This window comes from Gadus macrocephalus, chromosome 6 (assembly GCF_031168955.1).
Source record: "Gadus macrocephalus chromosome 6, ASM3116895v1".
Classification (NCBI taxonomy): domain Eukaryota; kingdom Metazoa; phylum Chordata; class Actinopteri; order Gadiformes; family Gadidae; genus Gadus; species Gadus macrocephalus.
The window spans coordinates 14,232,177-14,255,627 of NC_082387.1; the positions used below are offsets into that span (position 1 = coordinate 14,232,177).

Consider the following 23,451-nt stretch of genomic DNA (forward strand, 5'->3'; position numbering starts at 1 on the left):
TGTGATTGGCTCTCATAGGGTAATAAGCAACTAATGCCTCATGGCGTCATTCATTTTTAGAAGTGGAATTACATTAGCATTGAGGTCTTTTTTTGTTTTTGTTTTTTTTATCCTATTAAAGATCACGCGGTTATTATGTTATGAGGTTTCCGTTTTTTCATTTCTTTCAATTGATTTTAGTGGCCCTTTTTCCTCTGTTTATGGCATATTGAGAGTGAGTGACCTTTATTGGATAATGGTCTTTTGTTGTAGTCTGCATGGGGATAATGACCAAGCTACAGCTCTGTGTGTGTGGTTGTGTGTGCGTGCTACGGCTAACTAGCTTGAACCAGTTTCCCTGCCATGGCCCAGGGTAACTTGGGCCTTGGCATTCTGTCTGTCTGCCTGTCTGCCCGCTGTGTTCTGTGCTTCCAACTCGGATTCACAAGCAGACTTTGGGCTGTTCCTGCGGTCTGTGTGAAGAGTCTGTTGATTCGTGAGGTCAGCTGGTCTCCAAAGTAGTAGCGCATGCCCTTTCCCCGGTCACGCTCTGTCGCCATGGCGCCACCGCTATACCCCCCCCCCCCCCTCGACCCCCCCTCTACTAGTCCATGCTGGTGAAGCCAATGCTAAATGCTAATGATAAACTGGGTTTGGACATGAAGAGCTTGGCAGGGCTTCTCCTGCAGCTGTGTCTGTGGTGCTGCCACCCAACAACACTCAGATGCAGATGACACGTACAGAACAGCACACCGCACACGGTGCCAGGGTGCCATGTGTCTGGTACACACACCACATCAGAGCACTGGTGGAATAATCATAGCCGCTTGCTAAGTGGTCAGTATACGGCTGCGCCGTGACCTGACTGCATCTCCCTTCCTGTTTGAATCACATAAATAGATAACGTGCATCACCAAACTACGAGGGGGCTGATCGGAGACATACACACACGCACACACGCTCACACGCACACAATCAGACACAGGCTGTCACCTGATTAATGCCTCTTTTGCAGAGCAACATTAAGCATCTCACTATGTTAAGGTTGGCGATTACGATGTGTGTGTGTATGTGTGTTAGTTACTGATCTACCTGCCTATTGACGTCTCCCAGATGTCATTTTCGACATATGCACATACACACACATGTACGTACACACTCGCAGAACAGACTTTTTGACACAACATACGACTCATGAGCATACATGCACCTGGTCACGCTTAAGCTTACAAGAGATAATTGATGACAATTATATCATGGATGCTAAAGCACACCCAGGTGCACTGAACACACACACACACACACACACACACACACACACACACACACACACACACACACACACACACACACACACACACACACACACACACACACACACACACACACACACACACACACACACCCCCTGAGAGCAAATATGTATTGTATATTGCATTCATTTGATTTCTGCATGGATTTACTAAAATATTTTGGGTTTTCAACTGCATTGTGCTCAATCTGTAATGTTGGTTTGTTTGTGTTCGTTGTTTTCTTTCAGATCCTCACGCAGTATGTTTACGAGCTGTTGGAAAAAGAGTGCAGCCTGACTAAAGCAATTGTGCCAGTAAGTACCCAGGATATACACTATCAGGCTTTGCCCTGTTTGATTCCCCTTTGCCTTGAAGATTAAAGTGGGTATTGAATATTAGGACTGACATGCCATTCTCAGGCTTTAGAGTGATTGTGATGTTGTGTGTCATTCTTTAAATAAAATAAACGTAAACGCAGATACAGAATGGGGCAGGCGGAGGATTGGGTTGAAATCAGCTCTTCTTCCCTTCCTCTTTCAATTCCCTCTCGCTCCTGTGCTCTCTATCTCTCTCGCTCTTCCTTTCCCCTCGATCACACATCCCTGCTCCTCTCCCCTCTCCCCTTAACCCACCCAACCCGCGACGCCCTGTCTCTTTACCCGTCTCCTCGACACATTAACGGTATTGTGACGTGGCGTCTGGGGCGTGCGCTGCCGCACCGCAAACACTTTAATCTGCTCTGCTCTCTGTGGCACTATAGGGGAACTGCTACCCGGCTGTCACACATGTTATTCGCCCCCCCCCCCCCCCCGCGTACACACACATTCACACACAGGCTGCAGCCGATATATTTGTCGGAATCTGTGCCTACCCTTCTATCCCCAACACCAGCACCACCAGCACAGAGACCCTCGCCCTTAAGCCCAAAGCTCATGCCAGTTCGGGACGCACGCAAGATAATGCTTTTTAGAATTTCCGCGGCCCAAATACAGTGGTGTCCTATCAGAACAGAGCGATAAGATGCTGCTGCTTTGGGCTTAAACCCTTACCTCCCAAACCTCATCGCCAACGATATACCTGTACCTGTCATTTCTCTGCTATTTTCTTCATTTCTTTGGTTCGGTTATAGCAGGAGTGTGGGGTAGTGGTGTGCTGGAATAGCCAGGAGTGGCAATAAATCGACTGCGGCCAGAGACTCAGTGGCTTTCATTAGCCCCCAAAACACCTTAACTGCTTTATCTCTCGCTGCTATTCATCTCATTATTCCCCTCGAAGAAAATAGGAGGAAAAAAATAAAAGCTTTGTCCTGCGTTTCCCGCTGCCCACTATCCAGTTCAAGTGTTTGTGGTGCTTGTGCGTCTGTGTGTGCGTTGTGTGTCTGTGTCAGTGAACACACACAAGTGCACGTGTATACACATATGTGTCTATACATTCAAGGGGGTGGGGCTGTCCTTGTTTGTGCGTGTTGGGTTATTAGCCGCGCGTGTGTGTGTGTGTGTGTGTGTGTGTGTGTGTGTGTGTGTGTGTGTGTGTGTGTGTGTGTGTGTGTGTGTGTGTGTGTGTGTGTGTGTGTGTGTGTGTGGTGGGTCCTTCCACCTGCGTGCTGTTGAACTTGTGACCGCTGATTTTAAGCAGATTAACTGCAGCCAAGTAAAGAGAGGGCAAGTAAGGGAGCAAAGGAGAATAAGGGGTGAGATTTTCTCCCCCATTCGCCTCTCTTTGTCTGCATGGATTATGTTATTGCAGCTGCCACCCATGCTTTTTATGCTCTGTGTGTGTGTCTATCTTAGTGTGTCTGTGTTTGTGTGTGTCTGTGTTTTTGTGAGTGTCTTGGGAAATTTTGGGTTCAAAGGATACACATAATGTTGACACAAACGCGATACAAACATTTTACATACATTTTAAATTCTATAACCCTAACCCTAAAGACTGGACATAACTTGTGTATGTTTCCCATTTTACCTTAGAACCTACAAAACACAGAAAGCTCGCCATTGATAGCTTTGCTTATTTCAAGTTTGGCCCCTTTACCTCCCTTCTAGCAAACAATAAACAGAATTAAACTTGTGTACGTATAGTTGAACCGACCCATTTAAACTACTAACCCTAACACTAACACTAACCCTAACTGTCACCCTCCCCCTAACCCTAACACTAACCCTCTCCCAAGTTGGCCCATTTCCTGCCCTTTTAGCAGACTCTGTAAACAAACCGGACTAAAGCGGTTCCCGTGTCGTTGAACCCGTTCCCTGCGCCCTCCACCAGGTGGACGCGGTGGACGAAGAGGCCAGCAGCTTCATCTTCCACAGCGCCGACGCGCTGACCAACCCGGCCAGGCTGCTGGTGCTGATCCAGGGCAGCGGCGTGGTGCGGGCCGGCCAGTGGGCCCGCAGACTCATCATCAACCAGGACCTGGACTCTGGGACGCAGATCCCCTTCATCACCAGAGCCATGCAGGTAGGGGGGCGCTGGGGTCTGCTGGGGGGGGGGGGGGGGGGGGACACGAGCAGCATGGGGTCAGGAGCGGGGCGACCCCCATACGTGAGGATGAGGGACAGGGGGGGACAGGGGGAGCTGGGGCGTGGTTAGTGTGGCGGCTGCTCGTTCTTCAGGCTTTGGGTCGGTGGGTCTCTGGGGGGGCCTACTGAGGACCCTGAAGGGGAGCAGTCACGAGACAAGAGGAAAGAGACTCAGGTGACTAGGAGCCAGTGATCAGGGGAGGCTTTTCTCTGGTTGGGTTTGACAGCGGCACTGGACCTGCCCTGCCCTGCCCCGGTCCGGTCGTGCGCGCACACACACACACACACACACACACACACACACACACACACACACACACACACACACACACACACACACACACACACACACACACACACACACACACACACACACACCATTTAGGCTTGAGTACCCTGAATAAGGACATATTCCTTTTAAATTGAGTTGTCGATGTACGCTTGTGATGTATATAGGACTGCAATCCTGCTTTGATTCGTTTTTTCTCATTTCAGTACTTCTGTGTAGGATACACATATAGACCCTTGAAAACGGTAACATCAATAGCGTGAACATTGTATATCGACTTTCTTTTTAAATTGTGTTAAAATATAAGTCATCAGACCAGGTGATTGTGATTGTGTTTGTGCGGGCGTACTGTACACGCATATTGGCATGTGGAAGATGGTCTCGCCCCTGCCTTGTTATTTCCCTTAGCATCTCGCTGCTCATTTGTCAGCCTGGCTGCGGCTAGCTGGGTAATTTCATTGGCCCGCTGTTCAAATTGACTTAGGGGAATATTCCACTCTCCCGTTCGCGCCTCTCTCCCCCTCTCCCCCTCTCCCTCCCTGTTCCTCTTCCTCTCGTCCTGTCCAGCTGAATGTCATTAGGACTTGCTTTGCTGTACAAAGTCTTCTCTCACGGTGTACATTCATGAGAGAATGAATGTACACACTGTGTGTGTGTGTGGGTGTGTGTGTGTGTGTGTGTGTGTTAGTGTTTGTGTATTAGCAGGTTGTTGTGCACAGAGGCGAAGAGACGGCTTATATCACAGCATACATTGTGTACATGCAGCTCATGTATTATGGAAAAAAAACAGGGAAGTTCTGCGTGCATTCCGCGTAAATCATTGCACTGACATTTGCAATAAAACTGGAAAACTCACACACTCATGTACTCTCATTCATGCACACACGCACGTACACACACACAGTTTTTCATCTACTGTACTTTTTGATGCTGTCAATGACTGGATTCGGTGCCAAATACTGAGTGATGACCCCAAGGAAATTAGCATTATTGACCAGTGTGAAATCATGTTTATATGCTAAGTAATTCTGCATAAGAGTGCCAGATACAGTCGTCTGGGTATAGTACCAAAGGAGGTGTATTGGTTTTTCTATGGAGGGATGAAGGAATCTGATAAAATGGTGTGAAACTCATTATCATTGATTATGTGCCCATTCCATTGTCCATAGTTAGCATAATGACATGCAAATGACATAATCTAATTGTACTTTTTTTGGGGGGGGCTTGGAAATGAGAAAATGAGATGCAACACAACTATCAAAAGCTTTTGGGTATTCTAATTTGTTGTTATAAACAGACATCCAAATAACATTCCCTGCCCAAAATGGCACATACAATTGGTACACATGAATAATTAGTTTCACTGATATAGAAATATTAGCATATAAAGGAAAAATAAATGAAATTGTATAATGTATGTATAAGAATTTAAGAATTTAAGAATAGTGTGCTGTATATATATTAAAATCGTAACAATTGTACAATCAAAGGTTGTTTATGAAAATCGACCATACCACACATGAGTCTGTGTTCTTCTTTTTTTGTATGGGGGGAAGTGGCTATTTGTGCTGGTTTTTATAACTCCAAACAGTCCTCTCTAAACAAGACCCCTCTACTACCTTCGCCTCATTTACTTTTTAAGTCCGTTTTTTTAATCGAGACCTTTCTCTGGCAGAATTCTCTGTGTCCTTGATGATCGTGTGGTGCTACCCGTTCAGCGACACGTGGCAGCGCTGCTGTTGAGGAAATCATTTAGTAATATTTAGTGATAAAATAGGAATAGGAAGCCCAGGGCCAGTGGCACGGACACACACACACACACACACACACACACACACACACACACACACACACACACACACACACACACACACACACACACACACACACACACACACACACACACACACACACACACACACACACGAAGAGGAGACACAAACAAAGTCCTCATAGGGGGACCTTCAGTGGGGGGCAGGCGGCAGGATGGAGTTGCATATGGAGCCTGACTTGCACTGAATAATGGAAGTCGAAGGTTTTGTGTATTTTAATGTGTGTGTGTGTGTGTGTGTGTGTGTGAATAAGAACACGGATGAGGTTCTATTCCTAGCGTATAGCAGTGAAATGACAGGGGAAAAGGGGGTTGCTCCAGCAACGAGCAGAGAGGAGGAAGACATACAGCAGGAGTAGAGCAAGAGAGAGACCCTGTAAGACGGAGAGAGAGGAGGAGAGAGAGAGAGGGAGGGAGAGCAGGGGCCATGTATGGATAGAGGTTGGTAGGTGCTGCGGCAAAGGCAGAGTCTCAGGGCGAGAGAGAAAGGAGGTCGTGATTGGTTGGGATGGTCGAGGTGGAGAGCATGGAGGGATGGGCTGGACTGGAAGGATGGAAGACAAACAATAGTCAGTCGATGGACGCTTGTGAATGAAAATAGAAGTGGGTGGGAGTTGTAGAATAGACATTCAATAAAGAGAGAGTGAGGGGTAGGTGGGGAGAGATTGCAAGACAGATGGACGGTGGGAGAGAACGAGACAAAGATAGAGAGAAACAGGGAGAGATATAGATGGGGAGAGAGAGAGAGAGAGAGAGAGAGATGGATGTAGAGTGAGTACAGTACGGAGCTGGCGTCCTGACAGCTCCACTACGGGGAGAAGGCCTCTTAATGACAGCTTATTCCTTCATGGGTTCACTGTGCGACAGTCGACAGGTCTGCCTGTTGCATCATGGCAGCTGTATCATTACCTTCTGGCCCTGTCACCGCTCTGCATCCTGACACTGAGACGCCATAGCGACGGGAGAGAGGGAGGCTGATGGAGAGAGATGGAGGGACGGAGTAAGGGATAGATGGATTATCGATTGTGAGGGAGGAGAGGAGGACGCCTCGGTCAACATTGCGATATTATTCCTTGGGATAATAAAGGGAACTGTAACTTTTTGAACCACGGTGCATGACTACTTCACAAGGACACTGATCAGCTCTATGGTTAAACACACAAAATCCCACACATGGCTCGTTCATTTAATTTCAACATACTGTACATTCAAACATCACGTATCCATCTGATGTATTTTGAATATAGGTAGTTTTTTCTTTATATTTGCCTATTTTTGTATTTTTTATGTATTTTGTGAAATGTTCAGGTCTTGGTGTTTCAAAAGTGTGTCAGAAGCATATGCAATCAAATTTCTCTGTGGTTTGATCTATCAAACGCAGCGAACGCGTCCGCCCTCTGCTAATCTCAGTTTTGTAATATTCATATTCGTTATTTTGTTTGGAGCTCCTCGGTGCTTAGCCCCCCTGCTGTGTCATGACACACTACCCCTCCCCACAGTTATCTTCAGCTCTGTTTTCTACGCGTTACAAACTCTATTCATGTTTTCAAGTCCAGTGAAAAATTCCCCTGCCGCTGTGATACCCTGTATCTATGTATATATATATTTATATATTTTTGTGTGTGTGTGTGTGTTTTTGGCTTGAGCTACACTTGTGCATTGCAGAGTCTGTGTGTGTGTTTGTGTCTGTAGGTGATCCTGTCGTCTCAGAGGCCAAGTGGCCATCTCTCTGTCTAGCCAGTCAGGCTGTGTAGCTACCGGACTGTGTGTTTGTATGTCTATGTGTATGTTTGTGTGCGAGTGCACATGCCTGTGCGTGTGTGATTATGTGCATACTGTAGCAGTCAAATTAAGATCCGCCCCTCCTTGGCCTTGTAAATGTGGTTGCTGGGATCAGTGTACACACTCTCACAAAAGCACACATCCACGTCCACATCCGCATGAACACAATCTCTCACTCTCTCTCGCTCTCTCTCGCTCTCTCTCTCCACCAGGTGGGAAGGCCCCAAACCCTCCCGCAGCTCAGATCAATGCACTTGACACCTTCAGAGGCGAGGGAGGGGCCGGGGCTTGCTCCGGGGTTAAACCTTCTTTAAATAGAGTCCCGCGGGAAGGCAGCTGTCAATAACCCGCCATAATTACCAGGGCAAGGCCTGCCAAGGCCTCGGCTGCATGGGCCAAATTAAAAATTGATCAGAGGCAGGAGAAAAAAATAAAAAAAGCCAACATTATTTTTACGGTGGGACTCCCTGTCCTAACAGCAGCGCCAACGCAAGTGATATCTCATCAATTGCAAGGGGGGTAGGGGCGGGTGGAGGAGGGGGGGGGGGGGGGGTGATCCCGGAGACCTATCCATCTATCTGACATCCCCCCCTCGTACACACGGACCCCCCCAACACCTCCCTCGCGGCCCCCCCGCCCCCTGCAGCCCTTCCCCCAGATGAGCAGCGAAGTGCTCCCTTGGTTGTAAAAACAAGGCATTTGCATATTAAGTGTCTTTTCGGTGTGTTCCGTGTGTGTTTGTCCGTGCATGAGTGCGTTGCAGGTGCATTGGCGCGCTTGCATGTGCATGAATAAGGAATGCGCTCTGAGCTGGTTATTGAGGTGCTCAGGGTAATCGCTACATCATCCGCTATCTGGGAAGTGTGTCTGACGCGCACGTTGCTCTCTCTGTCTGTGTGTGTGTGTGTGTGTGTGTGTGTGTGTGTGTGTGTGTGTGTGCGCACATACGCGTGTTTGGTGTGTATACCTCGTAGCATGATATCGATTGCAGCTTGGTTGTTTTGCTTTTGGCAGAGAAGCGTTATTTGTCGAACACGGCAAGATATGAGGAAGATGTTCGTCCTCAAGGTCTGTGTGGGATACGCACGTGCACACACACACACACACAGACACACACACACCACTTGCAAGCCAACTAGCCAACCTACTATTAATGTTAATGCTCAATTTATGCACATCTGTCGTATGTGCATCTGTAGTAGTATGCACAGACTGATGCAGTGTTTATGTTGGTATAAAGTGTGTGTGTGTTTGTGTGTGCGCAATGCAGGGAGTCTGGAACACAGATCAACAAGCCTGAGTAGAATGAGAACAACGCAAACGTAACGTTGATCTCAAATTGAAACAATATTGGCTCGTTTTCATGTCATAACTCATGTGTGATAATTACTCCCCCCCCCCCCCCCCCCCCACTCCCCTTGAAAGTAGGAAATTATAACATCAAACGATGTGTGTGTGTGTGTGTGTTCCTCCAGCGTGCACCTCAGAGAGGTGGGTAGTAGGTCACCTGGAGCTGGGGGCAGTGTGTGTGCGTCCCTATGGGAGGTTCTTGTTTAGTCTCTCTTTCAGAGGCCCCGGGGCTGTGTGTGGTGCATTTTACTTCGCTCTCTCCCTGGGAACACGTTTCTGCGGCCGACGCATACACGCAGGCGCGCACACACACACACACACACACACACACACACACACACACACACACACACACACACACACACACACACACACACACACACACACACACACACACACACACACACACACACACACACACGGCCAGTCACCAAGATAAATAAAGTTATTATTTATCGCATACAAACAAAAAGCCTCCCTATGTGTTTAAATGTCTTGGACAACTGAGAAACTGAGAAAGATTGAAAAAAAAAAATGGTTGGGAGGAAGTTGTGTGTCTCTGTGCATTTACGTACTTCTTATACTATATAGAGTATATACTGTATATGTATAGAATACATATATATATATTATATTTATTTGAAGAGATACTCTTCAAAACAGCCCTTTCACCAACGTCAAGCGGCGGCCATCTTTGTAGTTCTGGGCGACGCCTTACTCCAAGCCATGTATTCCATGTAACTTCCCAACCCATCCTTATCTCTCCGTGGTTGTATGGCCATGTGATTCGCATTTTTACCCACAGAGCCATCAACGCCCCTCCCTCGTCCGACTTCTTTGCGTTGATGTCAGGTATTAGCAATAATGGTGCTATCCATTTGTATTGTACGCCAGTACGTCCGACCTGCTCTAGTGAGAACGTGACGTAATTTCCTGGATCGTAGCACCTTAAAGCGTTCCAGTTTCTCATTGGCTAGTCATTGTTATTGTTAGTTACATTAGCCTCTTTAGAAAAAAAACAGTTTGAAAACGAACAACAAAAGTATACATTGTATTGCAGGCATAGCAAGACCGTGCAATGCATAAATAAGTGACCGGAATAAAGTAGCAATGTAATCAAGTGTTTAAGAGCATTTAAAATCGACATTAAAATGACTAACGTGGTACAAATACAAAGAAAATAAATGCCTTTACGGGCGCAGCCATTTTTGTTGTCGAGTCGTACGGTCAGCTTAACGGAACTCGGTCTACTCTCAGATCTACGAGTGGGAAGGCTTATACTACGAACAAAAGGGGGCGTGCCTCCGTGAAATGCCGCAAGAAAGCTGGGAGATTTACACCTTACGACTAGTACGGGCGGGCGTACCATACAAATGGATGGCATCATAAGCAGCAGGTCACCATATGCCGTTGTGCTGCTCAGTAACTCGAGTGCACCCGCCGTGATGGCCACACATGGACGCCCGCCGACATGGCAAGAGCACATTAAACATCGAACATTAAACCAATAAAAGCATCCCATTTGGACCGACACCATGCACTTACCGGTGTTGGCAGTCAAGCTTCATGTCCCCTCTATTGAGTTCTGGACACTCTGCTCCTCTGGCTGTGGGTGTTTTATCAGAACGCACATCATCATGCACGCTGTATCGGTGGGGGGGGTTGAAATATCAACAAGTGATCGCTCGCCTGAAGGGAGACAGTCCATGTACTGCCGGGCTACATGCTGGGGTAGACTCCCACCGAGGTGGACGCATGTGTATGTTGTAATCGAGATGCACTCGCATGCAAACCTGCACAACTGCACACACCCACACGCACAGGCAAACACAAACAGTATATGCAGTCACATACATCCCTTAACAACTTTGTGTGGGTGTGTTGAGTAACCATATATATATATATATATATATAATATATATATATATGTATGTATGTATGTATGGCTGTCCCCTAAGCCCATGGAACCGTGTGGAGATCTGGGAGTGAGTTGCAGTGTGTGTCTACAGCCTTACTGTGGTTCTGACAGCCCAAAGGGCCCGCAGCTCGCTGTGCGTCCTGACCTTCGTCTGACGGCTGCCTCTGCATTAACACCGGCTACCTCTGGTCCTCTCTGTCGCTCTCTTTCTCTCGCTCAATGTCTTTCTCCTTCTCTCTCTCTCTCTCTCTTTCTCTCTCTCTCGATGTCTTTCTCGTTCTCTTTCCATCCTTCTCTTTGTCTCTTTCTTTCTCGCTATTTCACTCTCAATCGTTCTCAATCTCTCTTAATCTATCCCTGCCTCTTCCTCTCTTTCTGTCCATTTCTCTCTGTCGTACTTCCTTTCCCTCTCTCTCTCTTACTTTCTATCCCTCTCTCTCCATCTCTATCTGTCTCTCCCTGTCCCCCTCTGCTCGGCTGCTGTGAATGAAACATTGATTTCACTCACTTGTTAGGGTCAACGGGAGGCTACAAAAATACACTATTTGTTTGCTACAGCTGTTTCTACCGTTTTTATAGACGTATGTCAGGGGGTTAATGTAACAAATTTGATTCAAAATCTCAATTACTTACAAGTGATACAGGAAATCAACTTATTACTTTATTTCTAATAAGCTAGCACTTCAATCTACAAATGTATATTCATGTTTTGATAATGACTAGTTCATCTTTAACTCCAGGCTTATGAATGACTTGTGAATGAACGTTATTGCAAAGTGTCACCCTTTTCTTCCTCAGATACGGGAGTGTGTTTTGTGTGTGTATGTCGGGGCGGGGGGGCGGACTAAGGAGGGAGGGGAAGCAGTATTGAGGGATGCTTAGGACTGAGAGTGGAGAGTAGAAGAGTCTTCTGGTGAACTGCTGGTCCGCAGTCTGCCGTGACCTAGTTGCAACCCCTTTGAAGTCCGGAGTCTGATCTCTCTCTATAGGCTGTGGCTGTGCTGCATACAGCTTTATAAGAGGTGGAGAGAGAGGGAGCAAACAAAGGGGAGAGAAAAGGGCGAGGGGTGAAGGGAAGAGGAGAATCAGAGTGAATTATAGGGCTTGAGTTTGCCCTAAACCCTAAATCCTATCTTGTGTGTGTCTGTGTGTGGCAGTCACTGTGTCACTGGGCCTTTCTTCTTTGTCTTTCCCTTGTGATCACATGTATGTATCACTTTGTTAATTGTGCCCATTTGTTTCAGTACTTCACTCTGTGTGTGTGTGTGTGTGTGTGTGTGTGTGTGTGTGTGTGTGTGTGTGTGTGTGTGTGCGCACGTGCGTGTGCATATGTCGGGCTTAGACAGTCTTTTTGGAGCAGCTCGCTGTAATGTCAGGCCAAGCAGAGGCTTTATCCTTTAGCCCGGTGCATTAGAAGACAGTGTTGCATTGTCAGGAGAGCTGACCTAGAATAGTCCAATCACTCTGCACACAGCCCCCTGTCTGCCCTCTCCTGTGATCGCCCTCCTGCCAAAACCACACGCCATACACTGCATGTGTCTGCATTCATGTTTGAGCGCTTTTGTATGAGAGTATGTGTGAGTGTGTGTGTGTGTACGCGTGTGTTTATGCGTGCGCATGCACCTGTGTGTGTGTGTGTGTGTGTAAACGTGACCCAGTTTTGTCACTGGTGTTGCATGGCTTGTCCCCCTGGTGTAAACAGTAATAATAGCTCACAACACACAGATAAGAAACATCACATTTTGGAATCACTGCTCTGTTTGTGTGTTCATGAGATCAACATTGAAATTCATTGAGTAAAACATTGGATAGTTTCACGTTTTTATTACTGTAAGTCGTACAAATGCTACAATCTTTGAGCAAATAGATTTCCTAGTTCTTACTTCCTCCTTCAACATGGAGGAGACAAATCTCTCCATGTCTGTTTCTATCTCCCTTCCACACACGCACAAATGCTCACAAAGACACGCGCACACACACACACGCACCAAAACACGCACACGCACCTGTGCACTTCAAAAACGACCAGGTACGTTGTATGACACGGCTGTTTGTTGAACCGTCTTAATGATCCAGAGCCCTTCTTATCAGCAACCTCCCCACCTCCCCAACCCCCTCTCCCCTACACCCACCAGCACCCCCATAGAGACTGGGTATGTACGATTTTTTTATCAACCTTTTTCTGAACCTGCCTCCATCCTTCGCTCTCCTTTCCATTTTCCTCTGTGTTACCTTCTTTATGTTTTCCTGAGGCTTAGACTCATCAGGCCTTTGCCTTCTCTAGATTGCATACAGGTACCCTCTGTGGCTATTTCAAATGACTTAATTAGCTTATCTCTCTCTCTCTCTCTCTCTCTCTCTCTCTCTCTCTCTCTCTCTCTCTCTCTCTCTCTCTCTCTCTCTCTCCTCAGAAGGGTGGGAAAATTAAAGTGATTGAGCCCATGTGACACATTTAGCCCCTCGCCGCACAGTTTCACTTTCTAGGTCATGCTCTGGCTGTAAAGCCGCCTGCCTATTTCCTCCTGGGATATGACACACACACACACACACACACACACACACACACACACACACACACACACACACACACACACACACACACACACACACACACACACACACACACACACACACACACACACACACACACACACACACACTCTCACACTCAAGACATGGACATGCACACTCTCTCGCAGGCACAATCAAGTGCCATAGATGGACATCTGTCTAGCCGAGCCGGTGTGATTGCCACCTGAAGCTTTTTACATCCTGCCTGGAGTCGTCTCCTGACCGACGCGTGTCATTGATCCCACTCTGTCTTCATTGACTCAACATCACAACCACTCGCGACAGCTAGGTTTTAACACGCGTTGTCGCCAAATGCACGCACACCAACAAACACAAAGACAAGTTATTACGTTTTTGTTCTTCTACACCTCTGTGATCCACGAGAATGTCCCCAGGCCTTTGTCCCCATCAACATCAAGCTGTGCACACCTGTGCACACCTATCAGTGCGTTGCACCGTCTGTGTTTTTGTCAGTGACAGCGTCGTAGCTGCATGCGCCGAGTTCATGCAGCCGTGCGTGCATTCAAAGGCGCCCATAGAGCTCGGCACGGCACCTCCTCCGAGGGACGCGGACGCAGCGCAGCGTGGCGCATTCGCGTCGCTCCTTTATGTCACCGCAACAGGAATATCCAAATCCACCATGTTTCAGTTGGTCCTCATAGAGCTGGGAACGCTGTCATTTCCGCTAACAAGAAAGCCTTTCACATTTCAGTTGCAATGTTAGTTGAGGGGTTTCAGTTGGCTTCATCAACTGTCACGCCCCTGGAAGTAAGAGTCAAAAAATACGGAACCACAATTTCATGACGTTTTTTTTCATTACTTTATGGTGTATGATGGAGAGATATGAGCGCAAGACTCCATCAGGGATGGTCTGTGACTTAATGTGATTCTGCATTCCTTCAAGGTGCAGTCCGGTATGTTGGAGGGCAGCTGCTAGCCAGCTAGCTTCGGGCCAGTGTTAAATGCATGGCCTTGAAAAAGTACGTTTGACTCTCTGCAGCCTGTGGCAGCCCCCAACCCACATACCGGTTTCTCCGTCCAAGCCGACACATAGGACTTTTCATGTGTGCGCACACACACACTGCTCATTAATTTTTCCTTCCATTACCGAGCCCTAATTGGCTGGCTGTCCTCTTGATCCCCTCTCTTTATCTCCTCCATGGAAGGGCCCACAGGCTTCCCGCCATGTTGATTCGCTGCACGCGAGAGAGGGCGCGCTCCGTCGACAAATGCCAGGAAGTTCAGAGCGGGGCGCTTTTATTTAGTTTACGCCGCACAGGAAGTGACTGCGGAGTTGCGTGGTCATGGCGTGGTTATCCATTGCCGCGCCTCTCCTCTGTAGTTAGGAAGTGGAGAGTTTGAGTTGGCTCCGTCTCGTACGCAAGGCAGGGAGTTGTGGTGGTTGTTGTTGTTGTTGTTGTTGTTGTTGTTTTTTTTTTGCGTCTGCTGTCACACAGCGTGTTCGCGTCAGGCTCTGCCACCGCTGTGGATCTGGGTGGAGATGCATTATGGTCCTAACATCCTGACAATCGATGAGCTGCCTGTGTGTGTGTGTGTGTGTGTGTGTGTGTGTGTGTGTGTGTGTGTGTGTGTGTGTGTGTGTGTGTGTGTGTGTGTGTGTGTGTGTGTGTGTGTGTGTGTGTGCGTGCGCGCGCACGCTGCCCCGGGAGCACTTTGTTGTTGATTCTGCTCAGCGGCGTCAGTGACACATGGATCTGATCGCTGGGAGTCCCTCACACGTTGTTTACTCCTTCTGTTTACTCGCGACCCCCCCCTCCACCCCGCCAAACACACACAAACAACAACAAAATACAACACCACAGACGAACACAAATCTATCACTGCTACTTTGCTCAATATATCGCTCAGCCTTAACCCTCCTCTCCCTCACTCCCTCCCTCCCTCACTCGGTCTCCCTGCCTGTGTGTTCGCTCCGTGCCTCTCGTTGCTCTCCCTTCTCCCCTTAGTCCCTCTCCATCTCCATCCATCTCTCTTATTTGCTGCATGCCTCTCCTGACTCGTCTACCTGGTAATGGGGAGATGCGCGCTAGTCAGCTGAAGTGACAGCAGTCAGCAGTCACAGTTGCTGACTGTTTCTCCAGCAATCGGCTGGCTATGTTGGATGCTCTCTCTCTCCCTCTCTCCCGCTCCCTCTCTCCCAGCCGACTGGCTGAAGAAGTTGGGAATCTGTTCTGTTCAGCATTGGTCTGCCCCCTGACTCAATCCGTTACAGTAGTTGATCGTGGTGTTTTCGGGGGCCAACAGATCATCTTGCATGTGGATGACATACAGAGACATACACATGAATGCAAATGGATGGGACGAGAGAAAATTCAGATTGATGTTCCGACGGGTTGAAGTTTGCAATTTTGTGGATTCATGATTGAACGTGGCCTGTGACCTTGGCTCTTTAGTCAGTGTTGATGCATCTGGATTTAAATGGGTCAGTGATGTATTCCTCCTGGAATATATTCAAACACGGATGTTGTTTCCTTTGAGACTACATCATCGTTTTGAAGGTTCACTCCTTTTTTTCCGAAGGTTCACATCCAGCAAAATGCATTTAGATTCAAATGAAACGGTCCTTGCCTTGGAATTATGAAATAATAATCATCAGAATTTCTTTTAAACTTCTAGACGCCCAGACTTCTGAAACAACTTAATTAGGCTGCATCCTCGTTAGATGGCCGTGCTGTGGTTCTATAATGGGGTTCCTGGGTCTATACGCGATGCTGTGAATTAATGGTTTACATATACAATGCCAAGGGCACTACCAAGGGCTCATGAATGAGACATGAATTATGGGAGTGGCAGAGCAAGGGCGAAAGCTACACGTATTTCTCTCTCGTTCTCCATCTTTCCCTCATATACTCTCGCTCTCGCTCTCTCTCTTTCTCTCTTTCTCTCACTCCCCTCACATACACTCACACGCCCCCCTTTCTTCAACTCTGTTAGCCACTAATTAGCCGGTTATACACTAGCATGTGAGCTGCTGCTACAAGGGAGCAATAGTTCAACTGAGCTACCACTGAGCTACATTCACAGTAAACCTGGATTACCAGTGCTACAAGGTACCAAAACCCCGGGATTACAAGTACCTGACCTGACTTCAGGTCAGCTACACCTGCAAGGTACCTCAGAGAGGCGGGGCCAGAGTCTCCTGCTGAAAAGGAGTACAACCATTGGCTTGTGTACCGTCTATGAAGTCTGTTCCTACACTGTCCTGAAAAACACTGCTGAAAGATATTTCCAACATAATTTTCCCCCAGATAATTATAAGTGCAATACTGTATTTAATATGAATAGAAGCGACTTCTGGATTATGATACAAATATACACAATGGTGTCTCTACACATGAATATTATCCTCTGCATGCGTACAGGTTTAGGCGGTGTGCATGGGGAGAGTGAGACGAGAGGCAGAGAGGGAGCGGACTGCCCTCTTGTATTGTGTCAGAATGGGTGGATAAGTGAGGACAGGATTGCTCTCTAATCTTTCTCCCACTGACCCTGAGTTGGCCTCTCCACCTCACTCATCAAGTGAAGAATGTAATCACTTTCTCCTCCTAATGATAATGGTACAAAACACCTTATTGAATTTGGCCTGAACACAAGGAACCACAGAAGCAGTTTTTGTGGTGCAAATTATTGAGCACCGCTGAAAGGCAGGTTTTCGTCGTTGAATATAACGCTGATGACGTTCATCGTAAATCATGTCGTATGCTATCGTAGAGAATAATTGGAAGATAATATTGTCGATATGTGAGTTTAAAACGTTCTGTGTGTGTGTTTCTGACTTTGGTCTCTCATTTAGTATTGTGTTTGTACTTCACAGCATCAGCAGCCTAGCTTTAGCCTAACCTCTTGAAAAGGGTCTCCCACTGACCGCTGTCTGTGGGAGCTAGCCTGTATGCTAGCTTATCCTGAAGCCTCACAGCAGCCGGCCTTTCAGCTTTCACTCATCAAGTGAAAAATGTCATTAAGTACTTCTCCTAATAGTAAGTACAAAGGCCGAATTGAATTTGGTCCGAACACCGTAGAAAAACTTTTAGTGAAGCTGTAGTTAAACATTTAATCGGACGACATTAATCATAAATCATGAAATAAAATCATTATCGGAAGATAATATCACCGATATGTTAGTATGTGATATCTTCTGTGAGTTAGCGTGTGCTTTTCTTCCTTTGAGTGTCGCTTTTAGCATTGTGTTCTCTCTCTCTCTCTCTCTCTCTCTCTCTCTCTCTCTCTCTCTCTCTCTCTCTCTCTCTCTCTCTCTCTCTCTCTCTCTCTCTCTCTCTCTCTCTCTCTCTCTCTCTCTCTCTCTCTCTCTCTCTCTCTCTCTCTCTCTCTCTCTCTCTCTCTCTCTCTCTCTCTCTCTCTCTCTCTCTCTCTCTCTCTCTGGTTCATTCTCCACCGCGCGCTACCTCCACTAGCCTCCCGTCCCACCGCGTGGGTTGAGATTAGCCTAGCTCGTTGGCTAGCGCTGTCCTGTAGCGGCCCCAGCCCACTGCTGCTGCTGCCGGCGGAGAGCGGGCCCAGCGCAGTGCGACCGGAGGGTCGGGGGCGGCTAATGAAGTTGTCAGAGGCACAGAGCAGCCGGGCTGATGGGGAGGGTCGGCCCCGGCAGCCAATGGAGAGGCAGCGTCTGTGATCAGCCGAGCATGATGGGAGACCACCCTGCACAGCGAGCGCTGAGGCCCGGTGCAGCCCCCAGATCAAAGAGCTGGCTCTCTTAATACGCTAGCAATTAAAGAAATGTTGTAGCCACACACACACACACACACACACACACACACACACACACACACACACACACACACACACACACACACACACACACACACACACACACACACCGGACACACGCAGGCCTCGAGGTTGGTGTGTCAGATGGGGGTGGGTTGGGTCATTTTAATTTTATTTCATTTTTAACCCTACTAAATGAAATAATGGAACATAACACAGTCTGCAGGATAATCTCTGTAGTCTTGCTTTCTTAATTAACCAATGCATTCATTCATAATATATTTCTCCTTCCCCCCGTCCTCCCTCTTGCTCTTTGCCCCAGCATAGCCACAGTGAACCGCCGCTCTCTCCTCTCTCTCCGCCTGCCCTCCTTTAGTTAAGATATCTCATTAATAACCACTTTTTTTGTGCCTGCCTTCCGTAAGCCTCCAGTGTTAGCTCGCTGCGCCCTCCTACCCTCCTCCCCCCTCCCCTCTCCCCTTTGCCTCTCCTTCCCTCCTCCCCCCTGTGCCCTCTTTCCTCTCTGCTCTCTCTCCCTTGCTCTCTGCTCTGCCCAGGGTTCTTGTTTGAAATTCAAGAGTGGTGCAGTGAGACTGCAATAACCTACATACAGATATCTCCATCTCTCATTGCTCTCTCTATTTCTCTCTCTCTCTCTCTCTCTCTCTCTCTCTCTCTCTCTCTCTCTCTCTCTCTCTCTCTCTCTCCATATATTTTTGTTATGTTTTTATATACATATATACATCCCTCTGCTCTTTGTCTGCTATTTTTCCCTTCCTAAGAACCTCTAATTCTTTCTCTCTTCCTGTTCACCTGTGTGTGTGTGTGTGTGTGTGTGTGTGTGTGTGTGTGTGTGTGTGTCTCGTTCTCTTCCCCTGCTCTCTTGGCTAAACCTCCTTTCATCCCCAGCTAACCACCTTAGTGTGTGTCATTGTGTCTCTTGTTTTCCAGCTGCGTAGAACCACAGCGTCTTCCCCCCTCCCCCCTGCATGTGTTTTAGTCACCTGAAGGTATAGTGTATTCACTTGCCGATGCTTCCTACACACAGGCACGCATACAGTCAGGAATATGATTTTGTCCTTTATGGTTTCCTCTGAAAGTTGTTCAACATTTACTCACGACATGATGCCGCATTGAGGCTGTAATGCAGTCTTTTAAAGTTATGAACAATCACAAAGGAGTATAGCTTCGGGGAAAGCAGGGGATGAAAACGGTCCTAGGTGCCTCTAGTTGATAGAATGACCCAAGCCACGGTACAGCGGGGCCACTGTCGCCGGCCAAGCTGCCTTGCTAGTTGGTTGGGAAGCCAAGTTGTGAGTACAAAGTTGTCTTTCCTACTGCCTGCTCCCAGGAGTCCGCAGGGTGATCGACAGACAGGCCTCTGCCTGCCTTTCCTCTTCAGTAATATTGATCACCTTCAGTAAAATGCTTTGAAATAACTTATCTAAACGCGGGTTGCACCCTCAAATTTGGCCGTCGGTGTCTGGCTGTGAGATGCAGAACCCGTGTGTGTGTGTGTGTGTGTGTGTGTGTGTGTGTGTGTGTGTGTGTGTGTGTGTGTGTGTGTGTGTGTGTGTGTGTGTGTGTGTGTGTGTGTGTGTGTGTGTGTGTGTGTGTGTGTGTGCGCGCGCTGGTGCGTGTGCGTGCGTGCATTAACCAGCTGACACCGGTTCATACCTGATTAATCTCACGGTTTACCTAACTCCTAGATTCATACCGCCGGCGGTCGTCCATGCTCCCGTTCATCCGTGTTCGGGCCGAGAGCCGATAAATAATACACACTGTACCCATAGCAGCCGAGCTAGATCAAATGAGCGTGCTAAATTTTGCATCGCCATTCCTCCCGTAAGTCAATGCAGCAGTTAAGAGGTTCACAGATTCCGCGCAGGGGTCTACTTAATATTCTTTTTTTTTTTTTTTTCTCTTGACTAGAGGGGTGCTGCAAAACGAACGCAGGGGATTATTTGGCATAGATCTACCAGCAGGGTCAGAACACAGGTTTAAATGCTCAAGCGCTAATTCACTTAGGGAGGTGGGCCCGTGTGTGTGTGTGTGTGTGTGTGTGTGTGTGTGCATAAAAAATACAGGGTGGGGTGTGGGGGGATACACTTTGATATGTTGGCTGCGTGTTTGCACATGTGTGTGTGTTTGTGTGTGTGAAGGGGGGAGGTGGGGGGGGAGCCAACGCTCCTGACGGCAGTATTGCACTGCCTCCTTCCCGGTCCTGAATAATCATGATCCTGAGCTGATGGGCGAGCGCTTCAAACAGATGAGGGTACGGTGAACTGTAGCTGAACTGGAACCTGCGTATGAACCTGGGCTTCTGCCAACCCGGCCCTGCTACCGTGCTTATTCCCCAGCCAGGGGGGGAAGGAGGAAAGAAATAAACTCCTGATCCCACACACTGTTCACCAGGGGGCGTTGGGTGGTTGAACGATCGCAACTGCTTACATTATGTATTACGTTATTTTTTAATGGGTTTGATACAATGGTGCCGATGCATACACCTTAATGTCTGCATTGTAATGAATGGCTACTATATATCTATCTATATACATATAGATATATAGATATATATTTTACATGTCGGGCATTTTAATTGTTATGTGATTGTGGGTTTGGGTGTGGATAGGTGGTTTGGTGTGTGGTCATTGACCTAGTACGCCCCAAGATGTCAGGAGAGAGATTATGTTCCAAGCTGCTCAGACCAGTGTGTCACTTGCTTCAGGCTGCTATTGGATTTACCGTAATAGTACGTTCTATCTGTGGTGGGGATTTCCCCGTTTTTTGTCTCTGTCTCTTCTCTCTTCTTCGCTTATTTAAGACTCTCTGTTTGGGCTATCTGCAATGTGATTCGTGCTTTTAACAGTTATTCCCTTGCCTCTTACTCTCTATATTCCCCTTGTTATGGTGGTGTGCAGTGTTTTTGTTTGGGAAATTATATGCTGGAGAAATTAATGGGTGGGAGTAGACCAACTTCTTTTTTCCTTCATATTTATTTTCCGGATGATGCAGATAGGTGGCAGTATACTGTCATGGCTGGAGATGATCTCTCTCTCTCCCTCTCTCTCTCTCCTTCTCTCTTGCCCTTGCTCGTGCTCTCTCTCTTTCTCTCTCTCTCTCTCTCTCTCTCTCTCTCTCTCTCTCTCTCTCTCTCTCTCTTTATCCATCACCCTCTCTTTTTATCTCTCTTACACTCTCTCATGCACTTAGATAGACCTCTCCCTCCTCTCTCTTCCTCATTCTTATCTACTACTTAGCTTTTTATATTTCTACTCATCCTTAACTTTTTTTATCCCTTATATCTCCCCCCCCCGCCCACATAAATACACACACGGCAAAATCTAACTTTTTAAATATATGCACTGCAGTTATGTTATCTGTTACCAAACAAGTTCTTTGAACATCACCTAAATTGCACCCCTTCATTCAGGACATCCACCTTGTGGAGCTGGGTGACGTTTACAAAGACGCACACATGCAGCACCCGTGCACGCACCCAACGGGTGTCCCCTGGGCTCAAGGCTGTCGCTGCGAGGCTCCACCGAGCCCGGTCAAAGCGTGTCGATAGAACGACAAATGGGCAACGTTCACACACAGCAGCCGCCCTCCTCCGGCTCCTACAGGTCCCTTTGCTGAGCCGCGCTATGGGGCGGCGAGCATGGTGGGGGAGACCCCTGGTGTGCGAGCGCTGGGGGGGCTACCAGCCCACTGTCTGCCGTACTGTCATACTGTCTGGTCGACCTGGTAAACCCAACGATGGATCTGGCTCTTGCCATGTTCCTTTTTTTATTTTTGTACAATCGTCTCGTCTCCCCTTCACTTCTGCTGCTGTTTTTTTGTGGAGGATTTGATTTGTGTGGACTGGTGACTCACCTCTCTGATCCTTATCAACAATCAATCCAATATGTTTTTTTCACTCGCAGGTTGTATTGACCTGTATCGTTCAGTGAGGTAATGGCTGTGTTTAAAAAAAAACGAATACGGCTCCTGTCCTGTTGGGATATTTCTCTCATGCACCCTGTTTTACCTCTCATTATCTCCTGATGGTGTTATGCATTTGCAGCAGTTGAAAGTGGGCTTGTGTTTGAAGCGGTCTCAACTACCCACAATGTTGTGTGGAGGACAGAGTCCGGATTGAATCCTGGCAGTGGCAAGCACTGCTGGAAGCCCATGCAGGCACACACACAAACACACACGCACGCACACACAAATCCACATACATACGCACACATACGGCTTCCCTCCTGGCAACACCTGCATGGTTGAGCAGACAAGTTCTATACTTGCTGCCATAATGGCAAATGAATGCACAGATCTATTCAAATCAATGCGCGTGTGCGCTCACACACACACACACACACACACACACACACACACGCACACAAATATGATATGCACATCACTTCATTTCCAGAGTGTCAGCCAACCACACCAGTACTCTGCCCTCCCACCCCACCTGTCTCATCAGCCTCCCCTGTACCAGGGAGAGAGCAGCCGCCCTGCCCTGTCCAGGTTGACCACATGTCTGAGAGGTCAGCCAGAGTTGTGGGGAGAGAGCCAGCCAGGGGCAGAGCGACACTGGGTTGGCCAGGGAGGATACCTGCGTCGAGGCCAGAGTTATAATATGGAGGTGGTGGTGGATTGGAAGAAGGGTGGAAGGAGGTCGTACCATGCGTATAGACAACGTGATGCGCCATCTCACACAGGGAGGGCTTTGCAAAGTCCCACTGCCCTGCCCATGGCACTCTGAACTGTGGGGGAGGATGTGTGTGAGTGCGTTCGCTGCGATGCGCGTGTTTGCGTGTGCGTGGCTGCAGGAAAGGAAAGGAAAAAAAATAGAAGTGTAGTATTTTTCCGGTGGCTGATTTGCAGTGTAAACTTTTCACCCCACTCTCTCATGTGATCAGGCTTACATAGTGCTTCACTAAAAATGCATGCGCGCTGCCTGCACCTGCCAGTGTGTGTGTGCATGTTTGACTGTGTGTGTGTGTGTGTATGTGTGTGTATGTGTGTGCACATGTATTTCTGAGCTAATAGTGATAAGAGCAGTGGATGGTGATTACCTCTAGTTCAGACAATTATCTCCCCACCAGTCAATTCAAGGTCAATTTTACAAATCCATCTTCTTACCGTGTATGCTCTTGGACAAAAGCACTTTTTTATCCCCATTG

At 47.8% G+C, this 23,451-nt stretch overlaps 1 protein-coding gene across 1 annotated transcript in view; it reads left to right on the forward strand.

The window, feature by feature from the left end:
* Positions 1-23,451, forward strand: part of fam172a (family with sequence similarity 172 member A) — a 58,282-nt gene that overhangs the window by 13,701 nt on the left and 21,130 nt on the right. The window contains exons 5-6 of the mRNA XM_060053477.1: positions 1,520-1,585; positions 3,537-3,728. Of these exons, the coding sequence (XP_059909460.1) occupies positions 1,520-1,585; positions 3,537-3,728 (258 nt within the window). The remainder of the gene's footprint in view (positions 1-1,519; positions 1,586-3,536; positions 3,729-23,451) is intronic.